At 42.3% G+C, this 25,282-nt stretch overlaps 2 protein-coding genes across 3 annotated transcripts in view; one reads left to right on the top strand and one right to left on the bottom strand.

Annotated features, from left to right (window-relative positions):
• The window catches only part of CDC73 (cell division cycle 73), a 71,002-nt gene that overhangs the window by 19,285 nt on the left and 26,435 nt on the right, over positions 1 to 25,282 (bottom strand). Inside the window, exon 11 of the mRNA XM_066597112.1 lies at positions 3,841 to 3,898. Within this exon, the coding sequence (XP_066453209.1) occupies positions 3,841 to 3,898 (58 nt within the window). The remainder of the gene's footprint in view (positions 1 to 3,840; positions 3,899 to 25,282) is intronic.
• On the top strand, positions 10,561 to 15,345 carry B3GALT2 (beta-1,3-galactosyltransferase 2). Of its 2 annotated transcripts, none has more exons than XM_066597111.1 (2): positions 10,561 to 10,673; positions 13,281 to 15,345. In XM_066597111.1, exon 2 carries the CDS (start codon positions 13,417 to 13,419, stop codon positions 14,680 to 14,682), a length of 1,266 nt encoding a protein of 421 aa, XP_066453208.1. In that variant the 5' UTR covers positions 10,561 to 10,673; positions 13,281 to 13,416; the 3' UTR covers positions 14,683 to 15,345. The 2 variants fall into 2 exon arrangements, with proteins under 2 accessions (XP_066453208.1, XP_066453207.1); XM_066597110.1 differs by having other exon boundaries at positions 10,561 to 10,944.

Genomic DNA, 25,282 nt, shown 5'->3' with positions numbered 1-25,282 from the left:
ACCCAAGGGCATGTCTACAGGTCAATGGCAGATTAACTCCTTCCTTTCAATTATATAGGGGAAGCAGGCAGGAGTGTCCTCTAACCGCACTTCTATTGGTTTTAGCAAGCTAGATTAGGTCACACACTGGAATATTGCTCTACTGTCACAAAAATAGCTCTGTCTGTAGAAAAGACGCTTTTGTTTTTAAGCGACTCGAGCACATCATTGTAAAAGGCCATTATGGCAATTAATGAACATGGCAGATGTTCCAGCTTCACGATTAATTGGGACAAATCCATTATTCTGCCAGTGGATAACCCAGATCTTACTATTTCTATAGAGCATGATCTGTACGCACACGTACGTATTTAGGAGTATATGCCAATACAACTATTCAGGACTTCACTAAATTGAACTTTGATCTCCTATTGGTACAATTTCAGCAGCGTGGAACAAACTTCCATTATCGGTTATAGGCAGAGTGAAATCAGTCAAAATGATATGGAGGACGGGGTTATATTTACTGCATAACGTCCCCCTATGGATGCCAGAACATTTCTGTTATAGGGTTAGTGGGCTTATCAAAAATGTCATATGGCCAAAAAGAACACCCCCACATAAAACTGGAAACTTTACAATTTGCAGAAGCTGAAGGCAGGCTGATATCACCTAATGCTAAAGCGTATTTAGCTTCCCAAATGCAACACTTTTGGGGTAATGGAGACTGCGGAAGTTAGTTCAGAAATGCTGAAGAAGTCTTTTTTGGGAACTAGAATTACATTTAAATTTATGGGCCTCAAATACATATAGAAGTATCTCACTGAAGGAAGCGAAAATGAACGATAGTCATTCAATGTAAACGCAGCCGGTGATCGGATGGCGAATGATAAGTCGTTCATTTTATGCAGGCATACAAATAATCGTTAGCTCGTTCAGTCGCTCTCATTCTAACGATGTATCTGCCTGTATAAACCCCAAACTCTGACATTTCTCACTTGTTTAAATGATGAACCGTATGGTGTAAACCAGACCTTTCCTGGCACACATGGCGGTGTTGCTAACATTATTGAATTAAGACAAAATGTGTTTCTTCTCTCGGCGAGGAGGATGAGGACTAGATCATACGTACAGCTTCTTGCTCCAAACAAGTAATCCTGGCGGAGCATCCTTTGCCAAATGGGAGGGCGAACTGGGAATTACCTTTGAGCAGTTACCTTCTGAAGCTACCCATGGCGTAGGGAAACGCGTGGGTTGTTTTTTTTGTTTTTTGCAAATCGGGTACCAGTGAACATATTTTGAGTATATTTTATGGCATTTCTAGATTTCTCTGTCTGCTCAGGATGTCACACTTGCTCCTTATTTTGCCTATTGTATATTGGAGGTGTATATATACACTATGGAGGTTCTAACAGCAGTGCGTTATGATAATATGCCTATACCATCCTTTTTGCATTTCATGGGGTACTCATGCTTTTTCTGTTCTCTAGATTGAGCAGAGAAAGCTACAGATGGTCTTTTGTTGTATGTAAATTATGTATTATTCCTCCTTGTTCACAAGCTTTGTATGCCTTGCATCTTAAAAAGCTTTTTTTATATATCCATTTTTCCTCTATATTTGCTTATATGTGGCCTCCTGTTTATTCCTTCTATAATGGACTATTAGATCCATTTTGGATGCACCTCACTGATTGTTTATTTCTACGTGGTGCCTGTTTTTCTAATCCTTATTCCCTTTGTGAATTGCTCTCTGAATTTTCCTTACTAATGCCAATGCAGGAATTGGTAGTGGAAAGACAGGAGTGGTTGGACGTTCTGTTATTATGGTTTGCCTGCAGAGTTTCCAGCCTTGATGAGATCATTTCTTGCGAGTTCTCGCTGGTGGATGGCTAGCTTCCTCCCCTTCTCCATTTCCTATCTTTTCCTTGTCCCCTATCTGCATACATCATATAGGCTATATGTTCCGTTTATTCTCTAATACCTACTTATATAAGCTAGGCCTTTATTGCCCCTAGTATAGGAATTTGTTTTAAGTATGGTCAACTTCAACAAGACCTAGTTTACTGAGCAGAGCTGGTCCACAGTTTTGTTTTTCTGGGCCCAACATTGGTATTATTTGGTCTATTCGATCCAAACAGAGCTTTCCATTGTATGGCATAGCTCTGACAGCACCTGCATGGCTTGCTCATTATGTGGAATACGTCAAAAGGCTTAATTTTTGAATGTCTGGTTGTTCTAAATGTTGGAAAACTTTAATAAAAACTGATTACACATAAAATTCCCTATGGCTTTACGTCAAGCCTGACGTTTAATTGTAAATCTAAAGACATATTGACATATTTACTATAACATGGTGAACTTAATGTGCACTAGATAAAATACCAGAGACCGAGGGTAAGAGGGCACAGACATGTTGGGAGTAATAGCATTCAGATAAATACCAGGAAGGGATGACCATAACAGTAAATTAGTCCAGTGACAAGGTACCAGTCCTTTTAAGGGTTTCCAAGAGCTGCTATCCTAGAGTACCTCGAGGAAACTCCCATGCTGATAGAGTTATACAGCGTTTGTACAAGATCACTCCTGTCAAACCAACCTGATCAGCTTCTAGAAGAAGGTAAGTTCTAGACTGGACTGGTGGTATATAAAATAAGAATGCTTGGTCTGGGTGAGAATGCAGAGGGTGATTATAGTAGGCCGAATTGGATGGACATAGGTCTTTTTTCGACCTTAAATACTATGTAACAGGCAAGCCTTTGTATTGTCCAACTACTCCTCTGTGTAAACTTATTTATTCAGTTATATATGCCATTTCTCAATATATACTGGTGGAATTTACACAATGATTTGCACAACTAGGGCTGGAATCTTATTTACAAATTTGAAAGGAAAAGGAAAGGGGCAATAAATGTCCTATACCCCACCAATAAAGTCCAACAACAAAAGGGGGGGATACAACAGTAGAATTTTTATGCCAATTTCCTGACAGCTCCGCTTCCCTTCTCCAGTTTAAAGTTGGAACGCATATCAAATGTTGCATGTAGTCAACAAATATGTACATTTTTAATCCTGTTCAGACATGTTGCGTCACTTTGTCACCGAGCTATTGGAGCGATTACTACAGATTTATGTACGGTTTAAAAACCTCACTCCACTTAAACCCTGCGCACTTTTCTAGACACTTTTGAAAAGTAGAGAGGTTTAACCTCTGTGCAAATAATCCGAAACTCTTTGGCTTCTGGCATAATTCCAGTATAAATGTGCCCGAAAGTCTTTTAGGCCCCATGCACAGGCTGTATGGCGGTACTTCTAAGGCCCGTGAATCTCTAAGTGCATTAATAGGGCCATAGAAAACACAGAGTTACAATACGGTTACGTGCGTGAGGCCTTCAGGTACATGCTACTTGTGAAATCCTATTACAGGCATCAATTATTTCATTATATATATATATATATATATAAATAAATAAAATTGCAAGAAATGCCAGCCTCTTAAAGCATGCAAATATAAAGACCACAAAGGTTCTTGAGCAGAAGACTAAACTGCTGTTTGCTAAGCGGACATAATAAATGGCTTTAGAACTCCATCACAAAGTGTTAAATGAAATGGGACCTATCAGGCTAAACTGCTCACTATAACCACACTTGTTCTGCCATAACCACATCCTCAGTTCTGCTTTAGAAAGTATGTTCTAGCAAATGCAAGACTTCCAACACCGCAGCCTACACAAAAAATGTCCCCGCCTAATATGCTCCAATCTAAAACTACCCATTACAGGCACTAATACGGCATTCTCAGTAACTAAGGCAGCAAACCACCAATAGAAAAAGGTTGATGTTTATTAGACGGCTGCAGGTTACCTGGTCTTGGCACGGGCTGTGCAGCCGGAGTCTGAGTCTTCCTGGCTGAAGCTCCTTCCTGGAATACAAATGGAAGGATTGCTTTAGAATAACACCAGTTTTATTACAACTCTAACCCTATGGAAGTACCGGCGGGTGGAGTAACAGTCCTGCAATAGACTGCATCTCAAAACCAAAACGTCTGTAGTGATCGAAGAGGAGCCTTGGCAAGTACAACGTGCCTTCATAGAAATGTACTGCCCCAGATTAACCCTTCCCAATCCACTGTCTGACGTCTAAAGGCATTCTGATTGAAGGCTGTACAGCTCTGATGTTGGAAGACGTCTGGCTGAGTATTCATACTGTAGATTACTGGCCGCTTTGTTGGTTGGGGGCCTCTTCAGCATACCCCATACCGCAGTACTGGCTCTAGCCAGCAGATGGCGCCATTGTATAATGGCTGAAAGAGAAAGCCCCCTAAGAAACCTCAAATCCAAAATTAAATTGCAAAGGGTTAAAGGGGTTGCCCAGTTACTAAGTGATTATATATATATATATATATATTTTTTTTTTTTTTTTTTTTTTTTTTTTTTTTGTTTTATTTTATTTATTTTTTTTTTTTAAATGTTTTAGGACAGGTGCAGAGCTGTTAAACAGGGTACCTAACTGTCCTCTGCCCCCCATCGCAGTCCTCCTGGGTTTGTTTCGGAAAAGCTACTACTTGATCGCTGCAGCCAAAGGCCACAGCAGTCGGATACCAGTTTCCTGGCATATTCGCTAGCAGCATCTGAGCAGATGTGCTATTAGACAAGCACCTGGGCACCACAGCCTCTGATTGGCTGCAGCGGTCAGGTGGTAGCCATTCCAAAACAAAGACCGGGACACATATGGGGCTGCAGCACTGAATTGCCGAGGCTAAGGACAGGTAAGTACTACTGGTTTTATTATTATAAACAGCTGTCTACCTGTCCTTAAAGCATAAAAACCTTTTTCGTGTCAGAACCCCTTTAAAGGGATTATTCAGTTACTACATTTTTTTTCTTCGTTTAACCGCCATTGTTCCCTGGTCTGCCTAATGGACACAGGGAACCCACAATTTTGGTGTAATAAAGCATAAAAACCTAATACTTACCTTTTTGTTCTGTGGTTGTACAGTGGGGGTCATCTCCCAGCAGGCTTTCTGCTTCCTCCGACGAGCCAGGACAGGCCGCCCCCCCTACGGGATTGCGCGCAGGCGACAGGTGCCCTCTGACGGGAGTCAGGACGGGCCGCCTCTCCGCTGCGCACGCGCAGAACTCGGGAGTTCAGCCAGGACTGACGGGCCCCCCACAGCAAGCACTGCTTGTGACATGGCGCCCGTCCGTTCACCTCAGAAGTGTCTGACGGACGGAGCAGAGCAGGAAGCGGTCATTTTGACCACTCCAGCTCTGCTTCAAGACACAAAAGAAGAAGATGCCCGATGGAGGGGACATGCCTGACGATCGGTCCTGGCCAGGCAAGGTAAGTACATTGTTGGGGGTTTTTTGTCATATCAGAATCCCTTTAAGCAGCAAGGCGGTGATAATGGTAACCACTGGTTCATACAGTTACAAAAGTTGTGTAAGAAGTTAAATAAAGCCCCCTTTTTTTTTTTTATTCACTTGTGAAAGTTTAGTACTGCATTCTAATAAATAGGGCAGAATTATGAAACTGCGTGAAAGAAAAACTGGTTACTATGGGCAACGCAGACAATCACAGCGCAGCTTTCATTGTGCTAGAGCAGATTACAAAATGAAAGCGGTGCTGTTATTGGTTGTTATGGGCAACTAGAGCACTTTCTGTTAAACCGTTTCATAAATCTCCCCCATAGTTAAAAAATACATACGGACTATGAGAAGTCCTAAGTCCACGATCAAATGTTCTGCAAAACCCCATCCAGATCTCCCATATTTTATCCACTGTACTAACATAGGTGTGACCCATACAAAACAGAATAATTATGCTATTTTTCTCTAAGATGGTTTATTTGACCTAAATTCGTCTACACGATGCATCCTAGTACATGGAATGAGCCAATCACTCCCAAAAGGAAAAATTTGGAAATATTTAATTTCCCATTATTAGGGACTCAAGAAGATCGCTAGCCGGACCACAAGGGAAACCAGCAAAAGACAAGCATTATATAGTGGAACCTACTGGTAAATTATAAGACAGGAACTAAACTGCTTGTGAAGCCTGGAAAGAATTCAAAAGGAAGGGACTGATTGTAGCCAGGTTTATAGACCGGTCCTGCCTGGTATTCAAGCCTTGGCAATACAAATAGGACTTTTTACTTGGAGATTTCTTTTGTTAAAATAAATAAATAAATAAATAAATAAATATCGGCAAGTAGACTGTCAGGTTGGTGTTCCCAGGGCCCATCAACATTTTGGAGGTCCACTTGTGTAGCTACATGCTAATAATGGTGGAGCCCCATTCACCAAATAGGTGAGGATTGTAAAGGTGGCATTTATGGCTCATCTTGTAAAAGGGGAGATCAACCATAACAGCCGTGGTATGGCCACAAAGTGCACCAACCTACAGTTTTATCATAAAATAGCAGCTTTGAAACTACCTTAATGTCCATGTGGTCTTGCAGGTGAACAGCGATTTTACCCACAAAACCATGTGGCCATTTAAAAGGAGTTGTCAGACTGACTCGATCGATCGCTCTAGCGGGATTGCATGCTTGGAGTCGTTAGAATACAGGCTGATTTGTACCCAGCCTTCCCAGGCTTATGCACGCATGTGAAATGAAAGCTCAAATCACCACCTGATCCCGCCTAACAGCTCCCACACTATACAATACCCACGCAAACTCGCTACGACCACCAACTTGTATATCACTGGCAAGCTGGAAGCCAGACTTGTGAATTATGAACACAATCGGGCTTGTGGAAAAACCATAATTCCCCATTTCAATCATATCTCAGCCATAGATCCTCCGATCGGGGATACTGGGGCCTGTACCTCAATGTGTAGATGCGTTTTAATTGGTTGGCCCGCCGGATTCCGAAAATATGATTCATATCAGGCTTGGACCTTTGCACAATCAATAATCCTTACTGTGAAATCTTCTGATGCAAATCTTGCAACCAGGGTGACTATGGGAAATATCCAAGATGACGATCTTCACCAGCAGGGGGTAATTTGCATCCCCGTCACTAGCTAACTTTACTGCCATCAGAACAAAGGCTTTCCTATGGCCCCAGGTAAATCAGAGGTCTGGCAGATGGGAGGGAGAGGGAGTTAATATTGAGTCCACTCAGCTTTCCTAGGGTCCTGAATGGCAAATTGATATGGACAGTTAGAGGACACTATCAATATCTTTATAGCAAAAAAATATTTTTACTACCTACTAGAAGATGGCACCAAAGAAGTAGAACAATGCCCGCAAATTAAATGTAACACAAAAACTACACACACAAAAGGTTGGCAACCCACTACAGCTTCTACCCCTACACCAAGGATGCTCTACTCAATAGGAATTCAACCATCCCCCATCCACTTCAGGACATCCACCGTGGGAGGGTGCCTCTTACCTCTAGGCCACAAGATCTCGATCATAAAAGATTTAATAAGGAAAAAATTAGAATAGTGGGGATGATACAATCATAAATAAAAGTATGAAGGAGTAGTGAGAAGTCCAGCAGACTTACTCCTTGGAGGGGACCAGTTATACCCATTCTCTATATTAGGACTCATCCGCCGGAATCAATAGTCCCAAGTAGGCAGACAAAGAAAGAATCCACAGGCAATTTATTAACTTCAAAAACAGGCTACAGCGAAGTCTCACAGGGTAGCAAGCAGACCGGCAATTGTGCAATGGGGGGGGGGGGGGGGTGCGGAGGAAAGGGCATCTCCTTTACCCCTCTCTCAAGCACAGACAGACAAAATAATAGCAACATATACACACACAACGTATGAAGGATAAATGATTGAAAAGTGAAGTTCAACATGGCTGCCACCAGACCTGGCGTGTATGCCACAAGCTGTAAATGCTCAGAGCCAGTAGAAAAAGCATCACTACGTGGGCAGTCAGGTGGCAACAGTAGCATAGCAACTACAGGTTGTCCGCTGGCCAGAGAACACACGACTGCAGAGTCACATGACCAGTCTACTGCAATTACATGGCATGGCTGAAGATCAATCATCAACTATGCAGAAACTGCATAACATTACTAAAGGCGGTGCGTGGGTTATATGCGCAGCTTTTATTTTTTTTTAAAACAATATAAAAGCCGCCACAAATAGCAGTATATGTAGCAAAACCCAGAAACGACCAAAAACAGCAGATTCCAGAGCCGCAACAAAGTGATCGCTCATGTGATCTGCCATCCGTGTCACGGGACAACAAGCTAGCCGGTTTCTCATATGGAAATATAGATAGGCAGCATATAGGGTCTCAGCCAACTTGTATGCAGTGCAGGTGGACGCGGGCCCCACTCCTGCTTAGGGCCCATCGGGGGATTCACCTGTTCTCCTGTGGGCCAGTTTGAGCCTGGCAAGCACATTTGGATTAGCTGTAATCAAGAGACTCCTGACACACCACATGCATCCAGATTAGCCCATCTAGAACCAGACACCATGTTACAAAATTGCTAGATGTCATCTGCAGATAAAGTCTACCAATATATTATCCTCTTAAGACTCTTCAGGTCGCGCACGCACGCACGCACATTACAGCATTTAGCGCAGGGTTATAAAATGCCTCCATTGATTTCAACACTCGTCAGAGGCCCCAACGCCGCCATTTTTGAACGCTGTCTGCTGTACTTTAGTGCATTTCTGAGCTTTTTAAGCACACCTCTGCCCCCATTGTAATGGCCGAGTGTTAAAAAATGACATAGAACTCATTTGAAAACGTGTTAAAAATGTCGCGTTTAAAACACCACCTGTGAGAAAGCAGCTTCATACAGGCATAAAATTCACACGTATATGAACTCCATTCTTTTAACCCCTTAAGGACCAGGCTGTTTTGTACCACAAGGACCAGGCACTTTTCGGGGATTTTACTGCCCTATTTTTTTCCCTTTAGCTACCAAAATTATTTTTGCTGCGTTTTTTTCCCTCTGTAACATATAGGGCAATTTTTCGAAATTTTTCACTGACTTTTTAAGTTAGTATATGTACACTAAAACTAAATGGAACTAATGGAAATAGGTTCCTCGTTTTGTTTCAGACATTTCAATATATAAATATGTATGGTTTTGGATTACAGGGCGCATAGAGCGACGGGTTTTGGTTGGCGTCGGCTTTTGGTTATTTTCTTTCTTATGTATATATTTTTTTATTGTCTTTTTTTTTTACTCATGTATGTATTTGTGTTTTTTTTACTATATGTCCCCCATGACGTCATAAGACCTCTGGGGGACATTCACTTTTTCTTTTTTATTTGACACTTTCCCACTGTAGTTGGGGCATCCGTAGGAGCCACAGTTACAGGGAAAAACATCCCCTGTAGTGACAATAGTCACTGGCAGAGCTGATCAGGGTCTGCTGGGACCCAGTAGCTCTGCTGCAGCAGGGAATCCCAGCAGTCACGTGATCCCCAGGCTTCCGTAGTGGAAGAAACACTTCCACTTTCCCTTTTAGTACATATCGTTCATTGAGCGCTGTGTACTGAAGAAAGGAGGAGGCAGAAAAGGTTAAAACCGACTTCTCCCTCCTCCTACGGGTTATCAGCTTTGACTAACAGCTGATAATCCGTCCTGCTTCTGATTGATTGCAGAAGCAGGAAGCTTTAATCCCCGCCATAATTTTACATACGGTTGGGTTTTAAACCCGGGACCAGGCGCCGTAAATTTACAGCACCTGGTCTTTAATGGGTTAAATGGAGTTAGTCATATATATATGAGCGATGTTTTCTCTCACAGCGTTTCTGCAAGGTAAAAAAAAAAAAGATAGAAAATTGCTGGATGTCCTATTTTTCAATGCCCCTCGGAACGAATTGTTCTCAATTGGACAGTCACGCACATTGAACTCAATGGAAAACACTTGCCAATCATCCGATGCGCATGAAACAAGCGCTGGAGGATTGCGAATTCACAGAAGTGATGCAAGGAGCTTTTGATTTAAAAAAAAAAAAATGCCTCGCATGCGCCGGTTAAACGCACGTTACCAAGTGCGATATCGGGCCGGCTTTCCCATCCCAACTTCTTGCTCAACAGAGCGTTAACAGAGAACAACGTACGGAAAAGTATAAATGACACAATCTCCAACGGGTGAAACCTGAAATAGATTTGCTGTGAATTAACACAATTTGACGGATTTAAAAAGTTACTGCGCAGATCAACGAACATCAAGCGGACTGTAGTGGTGACCACAGCCGGCAAGAGCCTCCATAGCCAGCCGTGTGTTGTGTGTTCAGGCCTCCGGCAGCATAAATACTGCAGCATGTCAGTCACAGAGCATGGAAGGAAATCAGCATGATGAGAATGGCGGCACACAGAACAGCTTTACTTAATGCCCCTGATCAACACACGATCTAATGTAGAAAACTTTAAACATGGCTGCTTTATAGGAGCAGGAATCCCAAAACGGTCTCAGAAATAATCATCCTAGGTATATATAAAAAAAAAAGGCTAGATGCTGCCTGCCTCCAGAGCAGGAGCGATGAATGCAAAGTGTCACGTGAGCTTGATCCAGGCTGTGACGTTGAATTCTGCTTGGTCAGAAGACAGCATCTGTCAAAGCCCACATATAAACCACTGCCTCCGAGAGAGGAGGCAGCAGCAGCAGCAGCAGCCTGGGAAGCTGCCTCCATTCTCTACACCACATCCCTCCCCCTGCAAGCTCCGTCGTCTGCAGAAGCTGCCTGGCAACAAGAGAAGGAGGTAAATCCTCTCTACTATTTCATTTAAACAGGACTACTATGTTCTTTTGGCGTTTTCTTCAATGCTGCTGGGATCAGTCGGCACTGGCATGGATACAGACGGTTGAATGCTGCATTAGGGACAAAAGGAATGATCTGTGAATGCAGAGGGAGCTGCCAGACCATCTCTGAGCGGAGACGGCGAACGCTGGGAATGTTTTCACCCTCCTGATGAAGGAATATACAGAATGTCCATGACTGGATCAGCAAAGAGGGCAAGCCACTTACAGACGGTCAGTAGGCAGAAACATACACAGAAGGGAGATTTTTGATGCAAGTGCGCATGTTCAATTTCTTCTCACCCCCCCACCCCTACCCCAAATGATTACGTGCCAAAACTATTCTCAATAGGTGTATGAAACACGGTGAATTTGTTCATAAAAATCATAAAAAAAGGTATGTTACCCTATTTCTTCTGAATTCTATTCTTTTAGTATAGATTTGTATGGCCTGGTTGGGGAATAGGCAGATTATCTGCAGAGATGACTTGTGCCTTTACCATCTACACTGGGATCAGAGGAAAATGACAAAAATATATTAATTTGGGAATCTGGGAGAAGAAAGACAGTTCGGCAATATTAGAGGAAGTAAATCCCCTTACAAAGTAGGTCATATTTAATCCTTATCTAAAGTAATCTTCAGCCGGCACTGGAACAATCAAGCTGCAAAGATCAGTCAATCTCCAGCCCAGTACAGTTTGGGGGGTTTTGTTACATATCTCTTTTCTTATTTTGCATGGATTTATAGCACATCTTCGGCACGTTACGCCTTCTCACACTGAATAATGAGCGCACACGCCGATGAAATGACAATTCCGTTCTGAAATGTCCTTATTTTCCATTTCAGTGATGTAAATATTGCATGCAACGCACTGCAGAAATTGCATTTATCCTCGGTGTTACCAGGGTACAATAAATCATGCAAGTGTAGCCAATATAAAAATGTGCTTACTTTGCCCTGGGCACAGCTAGCTGCGAATGAAAATGGGTTTACAGTACAAAAAAAAAATCCTACTGGCTCGGAAGGGATATTTTATAGACACGAATTAAACAGATTGCTGCCAGAATGGGAAATTTTGCTTAAGAAAATATATGAAAGTGGAGACTAAAAACACATTTTTATCCACCGGATGCAAGCCATCCAAGATACCCAATTGTGGAATACTAGTCATTTTGGCCTTCCTGTTTCAACAATTGTGCCGTTCCTGTAGTAATATTGGAGTATTTAGTTGAAACACGAGCATGCAAAATTAAGTAGGTAGAACTAATACTCCAGACACAATCCAGCAAATATGGAATAGGCATCATAAGATTCACATATCCAGAAAAACAAGAGTAACAGACTAAAATCATTCTACGATTTTTTTTAAAACTTGATGGTGGTAAAGGAAGTGTGTGGGGGGGGGGGGGGGGGGGGGAGAATATCCTGAAGACATGAATGATTGTTAACAGTATTTAGACAACTACTAAAATTATATTAAATTTACTTAGAAAAAGGTGGAGTTTTTCACAGGTCACAAAAGTTTATTTTCTATTACCATAATGCATTGTTTTCCATTGATTTGCCATTTAGTGATGCATGGGTAAACAGGTGCTTTAGGTCTTCAACATGAAATCTCTATACCTCTTTATAGTCCCTTAATACATTTTATGTGGTGCAATAAAAGTTGAAAAAAATTCAAAAAGCAAGATTTGATTAGATAGTGCACGACTGAAGGCTTTCTGGATATTGCGTGTTTAAGGGCCTCTCGCCGTCACAGGAACTAGACAGCAATATTTCAGGGGAAAGTTGTTTATAGACCCCTATGCAGAGTGCAGTTCATTTCAGGCACTGGTTAAACAGAATTCATACTCCCAGGCACTACGGTGTTCTCGCTCTAGAGCGCCCAACAGCTAGACAGCTGCATGTAATCTATAGGGCTCTAGCTCCACCTAGTGGAGAAATCAAGACTGTTAACGCATTAATCAAGTATTTTAACATTTGGCGAGGGCAGATAAGAAGCAGGCCAATATTAATTTATACCAATCTCAAATTAAAAACTAGAGAACACCAACTGCTTACCCGGTACATGCTCAATAATTGTGGATGCGAGCGCCGTAATTGAAAATAGACTTCACATTCTAGTTACTGAACTGTGAAAATTAGTTTTGACAGCAACAACTTCTCATTGAGGTTTTAAATACAATGTCCATTGGAGAACGCAAGCGAAATGGTGAGGTGTGACCGGGACATTGCAGCTCCAGTCAACCTTTTAAAAGTTGTCATCTTCTGCTACATCGCCTGCATTTCACTGAAAATACTGCAAATCTATCAGACACTACTAATATATTGCATACTGCTGCCAGATGCAATCTACCTGCAGGTAGAACCCATTGGGGGATCAATCCAGCTCAGCTTCATCGTAGAGGTGAACCGATCATGAGCATGCATTAGGAAGGGTGTAGAAAAAAAATAGATTAAAAAAAAAAGCAAAAAACCTTCACGTCTTCCTCGAAAGAGGATAGACGAGTCGGTAAGGCTATTAATGAGCTCTAATGTATTACTTAATTCGCTTTCTTTTTGTCTATAGGTTCTCCTCTAGGAAATGGTTGAACAAATGCTGGAGAAGACAGGCCGCCAACTAAATACTGCCACCCTGGTGGGAGTGGATTAACCAACTGAGAATCGGAGCAAAAGCAGTATAACTGCATCAGGATTGCAAAAGCATGCTTCAGTGGAGGAGACGTCACTGCTGCCTTGCCAAAATGACCTGGAATAGCAAGCGCTCTCTCTTTCGGACCCATCTCACTGGGCTCTTGTCACTTGTGTTTCTGTTCGCGATGTTCCTGTTTTTTAATCACCACAACTCATTCACCGGCCGAGTCGGAATGAAAGAAAACCCAGTGACTCATGCGATCCGTGGATTTAAAGCAACAAAAAGTGAGACCAACAGCTCCCTAAGGAATATCTGGAAGGATACGATGCCTCAGACACTCAGACCGCAAACCTTATCCAATTTAAGTAACACCGAATCGCAACACCAAGGGGTGACCGGCTTGGAGAATACCCTGAGCACCAATGGAAGTATTTACAGTGAAAAGGGCTTCGGTCACCAAAACTTATACCACTACAAATATATCATCAACGAACCGGAAAAATGCCAAGAGAAAACCCCTTTCCTCATACTGCTCATTGCAGCAGAGCCACGGCAGATTGAGGCACGACAGGCTATCAGACAGACCTGGGGGAATGAGAGCCTGGCCCCGGGCATCCATATCGTAAGACTCTTTCTGTTGGGTTTGCACACCAAGATAAACGGGTTAATCGAGCAGGCGATTGTGGATGAAAGCCGGCAGTACCACGATATCATCCAGCAAGAATATTTAGATACTTACTATAATCTAACCATTAAGACTCTTATGGGCATGAACTGGGTGGCAACATACTGCCCACGTGTTCCGTATGTCATGAAGACAGACAGCGACATGTTTGTCAACACCGAGTACTTGATAAACAAACTACTGAAGCCTGACCAACCACCACGAACAAACTACTTTACAGGGTACTTAATGAGAGGCTATGCACCCAACCGTAACAAAGACAGCAAATGGTACATGTCCCCAGACTTGTACCCAAGCGAGCGCTATCCTGTGTTTTGTTCTGGGACTGGTTATGTGTTTTCAGGGGACCTAGCGGAGAAAATATTTAAAGTGTCTTTGAGTATTAGACGGTTACACTTAGAGGATGTGTATGTTGGCATCTGCCTGGCTAAACTGCGTATTGACCCTATGCCCCCACCCAATGAGTTTGTATTCAATCACTGGAGAGTTTCCTATTCTAGCTGTAAATATAGTCACCTAATTACCTCCCATCAGTTCCAGCCAGGTGAACTGATCAAATACTGGAATCACCTACAACAGAATAAGCACAATGCCTGTGCCAATGCAGCCAAGGAAAAAGCCAGTAGGTATCGGCATCGTAAAATGCACTAAAAAAAAAATAAAATAATAAATAAACAAAAATTATGGACCATTTCATGTGCAATTACCAGATATGACAGCATGTGCAGTGGCAAAAGTATTTGGGCTGTAGATGGGATGAGAAATTATTTTTTTATTTAAAAAAAGCATATAAAAAAAAAACTATATGAAAAAAAAAAACAGGCAAAAAAAAAAAAAATGAAACCTCGTATTTAATAAAAATGTTTTGTGTTTAATCTGTGCAATAACACGCATGCACACTTCAGTGGTACAGCTGCTACTTTATGTGCCAATAACAGCCAATTGGACAAAAATTTCCCACCAAAAAAAAAAAAAAATTCCACCTAAAATGTATCTGCACTTCCTTCTATTACATTTTGCTTTCTGCAGGTGCCTTTTAATGTGAGGGTGACAAATCCTCTCATACCTGAAAACAATGTGCAGTCTAAAATGAAGCCAGTATTGTTTACACATCCTTACTAACCAAAAATGCCATCCATCACTGCATGTGGTATTTCAGTTCTTACTGCGTTCCATGTCCCATGTTTGGTCTGGGTGTCACGGCACAAGTACTCCACTGGAAGGCACATTACCAAACGGTCAAATGGTTATACTACACAAAATGTTCGTTAAATTGCAAAACTAGTTTTCAATTAATAAAAGTGTTAACGGAGACATGTGGCTCAACCATCCTTTTTCATTTCCAGCGTAATGCTTACAAACTCTACACCCCGAGAACCTCGGCATCAAAACACGAGTTGTCAACCGCAATGAACTTCAGGATAACCCTCGTGTAGCTGTCACTTTAAGGCGGCTACCGTGTCATCTGCTGGGAAATCGGTAGATTAAAAAAAACACATTTGCCAAATTGTGTACCATTGCAGATCACTGCTAGATCCTGTATATGTACATACCAGATTACAGTTTGAGAACAGATTGACAAAGCTGCAGTAATTGTTAGCAAATACTCTAATTAATTGGTTATCTAGCGAGAGCGGACATGGATGAGATATTGTGCCCAACAGGGCAGTCCATATCAGGAGGTCTGCAGTGGTGATCGTAGTCAGTAGGGGCATTTACTGCAGAATGAACAGATCTCTTCTCTCTAATATCAAAAGCTCCGTATCTGTGTATGTTGCACTACAATTGACTCTGCAGACTCCCAGCCCGGGCCGCGCCATCAAAAGGGCAGAATTATACTTAGAGACACTTCAATTCTCTGCTCATAAGTAATTCCAGGCATATTCTGTATCGCATTTCAAGATATTTTAATCGCTGGGGATGAAGGGATTGAATTCTAATTTCTGTGTATCATGTGACAGGGGAGCGATCATTAAGTGAGGGGAAAGCAAACTGCGCTGTTAGTGCTACTCGTGTATATACTGTATACCCCTAGGAGGCTCCATTCATATAGGTCATTTCCTACACTGTTTTCTAGAACCCTCCCCAACAAAAGCCTGAATAAGGATTCTTTCATGTGGGCAGATTTGCTGGCAACGACGTAACAAGTCAATCAGCACTTGTTTAAAGGGCTTTTTCTACAGAATGTTACAAGCTGCATGCGGGTGAAGGACAATCCCCAATATGATCTCCCAGGCCTCATACAGCTTGCATATTGTTGGCAGTCCGTTCCCCGTGTACATGGAGGGCTGTGACGCAGAAAGATTATTTGACCCGCATAGAGAATGCAATTAGCCAACAAATATGCGTTTGCTCACTTGTTGGCCGACTGCCACCTTGTTTACACGGGGCAATAATCAGGAACAAACCTCATTTGGATGATCATCAGCCCATGTAAAGGGCTCTGAAGACTTCGCTCTCACACTTTTTGGTGGCCTTTATTTATTTTTTACATTTTTTTTTTTTCTTAACTAAAAATGTATAAAAAGTCTTAGAGTGGCATTTTTTTGGAATGGCGATTTTTGTCCTAATTCACATTTTTTCATACACTTTTTAGGAATTCTGTTTCCTGTATAGAAGCCTCTGCCCAAAAAAAAAAAAATGTATTTTCTGCAGTTTTTATTTTTTTTCCCCCCAGTGATGCCTGAATCTTACACAGACTTTTGGTAGTAGGCATTTTTTGATCACAGAGATGCCCCCCCCCTATAGGAGGAGCCTATTGGAAAACACAAGGAACAAAAGGAAAAAAAAAAGGAGGGGAAAAGAAGGCAGACCCAGAGTATACTGCGATTTGGCAGGGAACGCCCCCAATAAGTGAATCAAGAAACACAAAAACTAAAAACAGTGTTTGTGGTCTTACATATTTTCCTAGAAACCTACAGATAACACCAGGATGCGGTATTTTTTTTTGTGTGTGGCAAAAATCTCCAGAATTATAATGTTTATCTTGTGCGTAAATATGCAGCGAATACGCAGATTCACGCACCTCGATTTCAACGGGCTATTTCGGTGTGTAATAACGGCTCGCTTTTCTTTCATGTGACCGAAAGTCACGTGAAAAATATGCAGCTGTGAAGGAACCCATTGAAAATCAGTGTATTCTATTCACTGCGTAATAGGCTGTAGGACCCCGAGAGGCAACTGACATAATCAGGCCTCATTGCCAGAGAGCCCATGGGTCATGTAAAAACAGAACACAGTATTTCAGAACAGAAAATATGAAAGTGATGCATGTAGGAAAAACCACCCCATTCACCCTTTAACTACCAACCAGATTTTCTTTTTTTTTTTCATTCTTGCCTTTTTAGGAGTTACAATTTTTGCTTTAACGGAGTTCATGGTGTGGTTAAGAAAAAAGCAAAGCTAATCTTTCATTTTATGGGTCAGCATTAGAGATGAGCGAACGTACTCGTCCGAGCTTGATGCTCGGGCGAATATTAGGGTGTTCGGGATGCTCGTTACTCGTAACGAACACCACACGATGTTCGGATGTTCGGGTTACTTTAACTTTCTTCCCTGAGAAATCTTTTCTATATGCGCTCAATGGGGCCGGCGGCAGCAGCGCCAACCCCATTGAGAACATATAGAAGACAAATCCTTCTTCTCTGCCACAGCTGTAACAGCTGTGGCAGAGAAGAACGATGTTAGCCCATTGAATTCAATGGAGCCGTCAATACAGCCGACTCCACTGAATGCAATGGGCTGCCGGCGATCGCGGGATGAATTGTCGGAAAGGGGTTAAATATATAAGCCCTTTCCTGCAATTCATCCAGAAATGTGTAAAAATAAAAAATATATATATACTCACTTGGTGCCGGCAAACGGAGTTCAGCGCGGCAGGCTGCAGTTCTCCTGAACTGCTCTGAACAGCTGTGAGTAGTATTCAGCAGCCGGGGATTTAAAATCCCCGCCTGCTGAATAAGATGCCTCTGAATGGTCACAGCCTGACCAATCAGAGGCCAGCCCTCACTCACACCCACTCATGAATACTACTCACAGCTGTTCAGAGCAGTTCAGGAGAACTGCAGCCTGCCGCGCTGAACTCCGTCTGCCGGCACCACGTGAGTATATATATATATTTTTTATTTTTACACATTTCTGGATGAATTGCAGGAAAGGGCTTATATATTTAACCCCTTTCCGACAATTCATCCCGCGATCGCCGGCAGCCCATTGCATTCAGTGGAGTCGGCTGTATTGACGGCTCCATTGAATTCAATGGGCTAACATCGTTCTTCTCTGCCACAGCTGTTACAGCTGTGGCAGAGGAGAACTTGCTGTGTCGTTCCCATCATTTTCTTGAATTGCCAAGATTTTCACACATGAAAACCTTAGCGAGCATCGGCGAAATACAAAAATGGTCCGGTCGCCCATTGACTTCAATGGGGTTCGTTATTCAAAACGAACACCCGAACATCGCGGGAAGTTCGTTTCGAATAACGCGAACCCGAACATTTTGGTGTTCGCTCATCTTTAGTCAGCATGCTTTAAAAAAAAAAAAAAAAAACACAACCACTTTGAAGGAAACTAGAAAAGCTTGCCATATTCTGAGTCCTATAAGTTTATTTTATGAAAGGCCTGTGTGACGGCATGTTTGTGGGGTGTATGCATCTAAAAATGATAGCAATACAGAAATATTATGGTTCTTTTTTCAAGCGATTTTTGTAAACAAATTTGACATGGTGTAGATTTTTTTGATACAGTGTGGGATTATTAATAGGATTTACCAATGCAGTGATAACAATTGGGTTTGTTTGATAGCTTAGATTGTTTTGTGGGAAACACAGGAAGAGGGTTTTATTAGCATTTAGTTGTTATTTAAAAAAAATTGTATTTAACTTTAGCCGAGTTCCCTATGGGGACCAAAAAGAAAAAAAAATACTAAAGATTCAGTATACTGCAAAACTTGCAAGTTTAACACTAGCCTACTAAACCTAATCACAGGCACAGCTTAAATAGGCTTACATACATGGCAGCTTGGGCGTTTTCTATTGGTCCAGGGCTGCTCATGCAATAGTACCCGACACTGGGATGAGCTGCTGCCATGGCCATGTATAGTGCCCATTGTAAGAGTGCCACTCTTTAAACTTGACACAGTTTCTTCTGCATAGTGCCTCGTTCTCACCTCTTCCGAGTATTTGAACAAACAGGGAGGTTTCTGATATTGTCCTATGGTGCCACATGCTGGCATAAAAATGATTCAGGTAGATTATGGTTTCCTTCCTTTCATATATCCGAAATCTATGTGCACAGCTCAAGATATTCCAGCACAACTTCTACATTTTCACGTCATACCCTGCCCTCTCTGCTTCGCAGGTATTCGTGCAAGTGAAGCTTCCCTTCAAAAGCGTACCAGGGACTCATCTATGAAAATGCAATTTTTGGGCGTGCGTGCCTAGGCGCTGAAATGGTGTATATTAGGGGCCATATTTTATGTAAACTGTTATAATCGTGGTCATCACATGGTTGGCACTACACATTATCACTGCAAAGTATAAACCCAAGGATCGCTTCAAAATGTTTTGCCCAACTCCACTGCACCCACGAGGGTCCAACTGGAAAGCTTAGAAGTTTGGGAAGTTAAATTGTTGGGCAGAGCGATTAATCTGTGTCCCCATTAAATCTAAATCTAATACATATCAGATATCTTCATTTTTACATTTAGGGTGAATGCCCACGGACGGATTTCTACTGCATTTCCCATGGTGGAAATTTGTGCGGAAATTCCGCAGCTATTGGGTTCTAATGAACCATATAGCTTTCTGCCTGCCAATGCTCACATGCGGAATTTTACTGTGGATTTCCGCAGCAGCGTGTCCTATTTGCCGCAGATTTACGCAGCGGGTGGTCTCCATTAATATAGCATTACTGGAGACCGCGGAAATCCGCGAATCACCAGCAGGCACTCTGTTTTTAATCGTGGTACTCCTGCGGCGTAAATCTGTGGGTGTATCCTGTGACACTCGTGGGCATGAGCCCTTATCCTGCTTTTTCTGTGCGGTGCTTGCTATCCCATGATGCATCAGCTCAGCATCAAATGACCAGCTAGAGACCGTACCATTTTTGCTTGCTGGGAGGTGCAAATATTAAAGATTCCGTGCCTCTGCAATGACAGCCGAGGGACATCTTATCAGGGTTTCAGAGTTGATAGTCTGCTTGCGAGGATGACCCTATTTAGGCTGCAACAAAAGGCATACACCTCTTCGCCAGCAAACACGCCACGTGACAGATTTTACCTTTTCCTAAATTATGTGGTCAAATTTTACAACGCGATTGCCGAAGCAAGACTACTGTAATAGGTCGTTCAGCACTTAGTAGTGATTGGCTGCTGTCGATCACCCATTACTACTGTGTTATTTGACACGGTAACATATCAAAGTCATACCATAAAATGTATGGCAATGTGCACTAACTGCTTTCTACCAGAGACGTACATCTATACATCATGGGGTAGGAAGGGGTTACCTATATCAATATCATTTTGTTGTACGCTGTAACCTTCTGCTAAAAAGGTTATTTTCCCCACTATAGGAAATGATGGCATACCACAGCTTCTAACTGGTGTGCATCTGACTGATGAAATCCCCCCTTACACATCACAAATGTACAGTAGACAACCACAAACTGCCATAATCACCCTATACATGGGAAGAGGGCTCTTCCTCGCCTCTTAACAACAAAATCCAACTTCAAATTTGGAAGCTTCCACAACCACCTCAGGGCTCAGTTAAGGGTTTACGTCTCTCTGCTCTATTTTTTGGAAGAGAGCAACGGATATGTAAAAATTAAAAAAAAACAAAAAAAAACCTAATCCCCCACTACACCCCCATCCCAAATGGCTTCCATTCCATCAGGTTTCCATTTTTCTTATGGAAAAATAGAGCAGTCCACACTGGTCTTTCCGTTGTTTTGAAGCCCCACTGAAATTAAATGAGCAAAAGGAAAAAGAAAAAAAAAAAAAAAAGTTTTTTTCCATTTTATATCAGTTTCTCTCCTCCAAAAATGGATCAGAGAGCTGGACACCCTGAACTGAGGCCTAATGCAGTGGTGAAAGCGGCTTCAGTCACATCAATTTCATCTCTATTTATAGGGATAAATAGCTCACATCAAAGTTTAATGATGCACATGTACATACCAGACAGGGCGAAAGTGCGAGATAACAGAGTCCATGAATTTAGGGCTCATTCACACAGGCGCATTTTTTTTATGGGCGTAAAACGGACAGCATAGAACTTTATTTGTTTCCATTGGTTTATATGGTAATGCATTTTACATGTGGGTGCTATACAAATCTATCTCTCCATCTTATATATTAGTGTATTCACTGTGTATTTTACCCATGTAGCCAGATCACATTGACCACAGAATGTAAAGAGTTAGAGTGGGGATCAGCGGTTTCTTCAGCTCTCACTGCTAGAGCAAGTGCAGAGCGGTCATCCGATAGCCGGGCACCCGCTCCCCCTGGCATAGGAGACGCCTACTGGGAGACCCATGCCAGGCTTCTGATGGAGCACCGTAAAAAGGCAGATGCATCAAAATAAGGCCCCTTAACGATCGGCGTCAACATTCGTGTGGGCGGTCGTTAAGGCGTCCTTATGTGGCCTTTTGAAACCAAGAGAGAGGAAAAGGTAGCATTTGTAAGTAAAGAGCAGATTTCAGAGATCTTTTATATTCAGGCCTTATTGAAAGATAGGTGCGTGTTGGTAAAGAACAAAAGTAAAATAGTCGACAGTAAATGCTCAGATGAAAACCATGATGGAATGGTACAAAAATTACCATGGCAACGGTTCTAAAAGCTATCTGCAGTGTTATTTAAATTGCAACCGCCTCAAGAGGAGACTGATACTGAATGATAGCGTGGCTTTTGTTTTGCTGTGCAATTCAACCACTTTGCTGCTGGAGCTCCTGAATCCACGATGTACTAATGCATTCACTGCTGCTGGTGATTTCCAGACATAATTGGATGTGCACAATATCCGTCTAGCACTCAGCCAGGATTTAGCAGCCGTTTATACATTTTCATGTAGCAATAGGGAATATGATTACAAAATACACAAGAGCAGCAGCAACGCTTATCAAATGCAAGAGAGTATATATGGATTTCTATTACGTTAACATACTCCGTTCCATCCTGTAAAACGCTTACATCACTTAGGGACTTCACTGTTAGGCCCAATGTCCACGGGTGGATTTGAATTGCTGAGTCCACGTGGATGATCCTCAGTTAAAGCCGCCCACAGGGAAACATGGGCGTCCGCAACTGAATTAAAGCGTGCGGCGAATCTTTGGATGCGGAAATCAAATCACTGAATGCAGCTTTTCAGTGCAGTTCCCGCGCGGACAGCTTCCATTGAAGTCAACGGAAGCAGTTAGATCCGCAGCCCATCTGCAATTCCGCCGCACACATCCGAAGTACAGAAAAAAGAAGAACTGGACGGGTAAGCAGGGTCAGATTCAGCTGCAGGCTCCAACCCACCCGCGGACATGAGCCCTTACCCAGCCATTCTAAGGCCTCATGTCCACGGGGAAAATAAGAATTAAAATCCGCAGCGTTTTTCCTGCACGCGGATCCGCGCCCCATAGGAATGCATTGACCACCCGCGGGTAGATAAATACCTGCGGATGGTAATTAAAAAATTTCTGGAGCATGAACAAAAATGGACATGCTCCATCTCAGTGCGGATCACGCGTGCGGGAGCTCCTAGAGCACATAGCTCAATTGATCTCCCGCATGAAAAATAAAAGACAATTACAGTGCATCCGCAGCCCAAATCCAGGATACAAATCCGCAGCAGATCTGATTTTTCCCCGTGGACATGAGGCCTAAGAATTTTCACAAAGGAGGGGAGGGGGGCTGACACTATTTGTAGCACTTGTGGCATTAAAAAGTTGCAAACGTTTACATAAAAAAAAACATGTGCCAAAATGCGCAACTTTCTCTTTTTTTACGCTGCTCACTGCTTTTCAAAAGTGATGAGAGAACGAAAAGGGTTTAATCCCAAGGGAAATTGCCACATGCAGATGAACAGATTTACTATAACTAGCACCAGAAATTGGTGTAACATGGCACAAACGTATGCCTGCTCATAACAGGTGTAGCAGTCAATTACCACATTTTACGCCAATGTACCATATGTCCTGGTGATTATTTTTCCCAATATCAGGCAGCGGATTCTTTCATCCCTGCAGGGAATCCAATCACCACTGAACACTGATGGACCTCGCCAATGCACGCATGTCCTATTTTGCTGGTGCAAAGATTTTGCGCCTGTAAAAAACAGACATGTGAACACTGCATAGGAAACCAATTATTTTATCAGATGCGCTTTTTTTTGCGCACATAGGTGCGCGCAAAAAAAAAATGCGCTCATCTGACTTCACCCTTAAAGATTTTTACTAACACATGCAGGAGTGTTAATGTCTCTAAGGCCAGAAAATGTTCTAGAATTCTTTTATACTAAAATCGCACTGGGCACATTTGACCACTACTGCAAAAAACCTCTGGTGGTCTGCTTTTTAAAAATCTAGTTCATACACTGCAACATTTAGCCATCCGTTCAATGACCTACAGTGCTGCTGTGTTTTGGAGTTTTTTTTTGTTCGTGTTTGTATTCAAGAGAGAAGACGCGCCAAAGCCCGGACAGCGCTGCTACATGAGTAATTTTTTTTCCCCCCCCCTACACCTAGGGATGATTTTCAGGGAAAGGCTTATATTTCAAGCTGCGGGAGTTGCCGGCAATGGGGCTGTGGGCAGCAGTATTGGCCCCATTGAAAGCCTAGAGCATGGAGCTACAGTCACATGCATTTTGATAATGTGCGGAGCGCTTTTTTTTTTGCACACATGGGTGCAAAAAAAAAAATGTCTGACTGAGCTTTAACCCTCTCCAATCCACTGTCTGACGTCTGAAGACATTATGATTTAAGGCTGTACAGCTCCGATGTTGGAAGACGTCCGTCAGGGTTCTCTTACTGTATATTGCAAGCCTCTCTGCTGTCAGACCTTATCCAACGTGTCACCTCATGCAGTACTGGCTTTAGCCAGCATATGGCGCTGTTGTATAACAGCAGAAAAAGAGTAAGCCCCCTAGGAAAACCAGGGTACAAATTAGATTGGAAAGGGTTAAACATGCTTTTCTTGTCAACTAGGTATGCCCTTCTTCAGGCCAAACAAAATGTCTCCACTAAAAAAAAAATTCAATGCTGCAGGCCCATCATTCTCCCTGATCATTAGTGGTTTCAGAAGTCAGGCCTCTAACAGTAATGGGAAACATGACCGTTGTGACAAAATTGATTCTGCAGTCTTATCACAAGCACTGAAAATGACGGAAAGACACTTGTATGCCTATGTTGCTCCTGAATTTCCAGAACAGGCTGCCAAGAAAGGAAAAGGCAGATGTGACAGTGTCAGAGATCATGGATGAGTAAGCCAGTTCCTATTCAAGTCTGGTTCATTTTAAAGAGAATTCCTGGAGTGGATGAGGCCGAGGGGTACAACAGGGGGCTTTGTTTTCAGCAGTGCTTTAATCCTCTTGAACGTGGTCATACAAGTCTCCATTTTACTGGAAACATCATACTGTAAAATCTCAGCGCAAACAAAATCCGGATCTTCTCTCATAGAAATGTAGGTCATCCACATCTCACTAACCATCTCCCATCCAATGACCCACTACCTAAATTGAACTACCAAGATTTGTTTGTAAAGAAGAAATCATTAAACTAGCTAAGACTAAAGTTATGGGCTCAATTTGAAGGGACTGGAATAATTAAATAAGTGAAAATTAGCTTGCTCACATCAACGCTTTTAGCTTAAGTTTTCCTGTTCCATTATGGAGCAGTAAAGTGGCACAGAGTGCCCAAACGGATCCATCATGTGACGTGACAGGACCGAACCGTGCTAAAAACGGACCCCAATGACTATAATGGGGTCTGTTTAGTTTCCAGATGGCATTTTACTGGATAAAATTGCACAGCCTGTTTTTTTAATTGAATACAGCAATTGAGGCCCTAAATTGATACCACTAACGCTGATATGAATGCAGAGGGGGGGGGGGGGGGGGGGAAGAGAATAAAAAAAATAAAATAAAATCACAATTCTACCATCATCATTTTCTAAAGACTGAGAGAAATGTCAAATTTTGCAACTCTGTGATAATAGCTCCACACATGTTCAGTCCTTTCTACAAGTCCCATTATTTAGTGAGCAACAACAAGC

The sequence above is a fragment of the Eleutherodactylus coqui genome, chromosome 3 (genome assembly GCF_035609145.1).
Source record: "Eleutherodactylus coqui strain aEleCoq1 chromosome 3, aEleCoq1.hap1, whole genome shotgun sequence".
NCBI lineage: Eukaryota > Metazoa > Chordata > Amphibia > Anura > Eleutherodactylidae > Eleutherodactylus > Eleutherodactylus coqui.
This window is presented reverse-complemented; position numbering and strand designations above follow the sequence as displayed.

Excerpts from the sequence above, each read along its gene's own strand:
- B3GALT2 (XM_066597111.1), top strand. The coding sequence starts at position 13,417 with ATGCTTCAGTGGAGGAGACGTCACTGCTGCCTTGCCAAAATGACCTGG.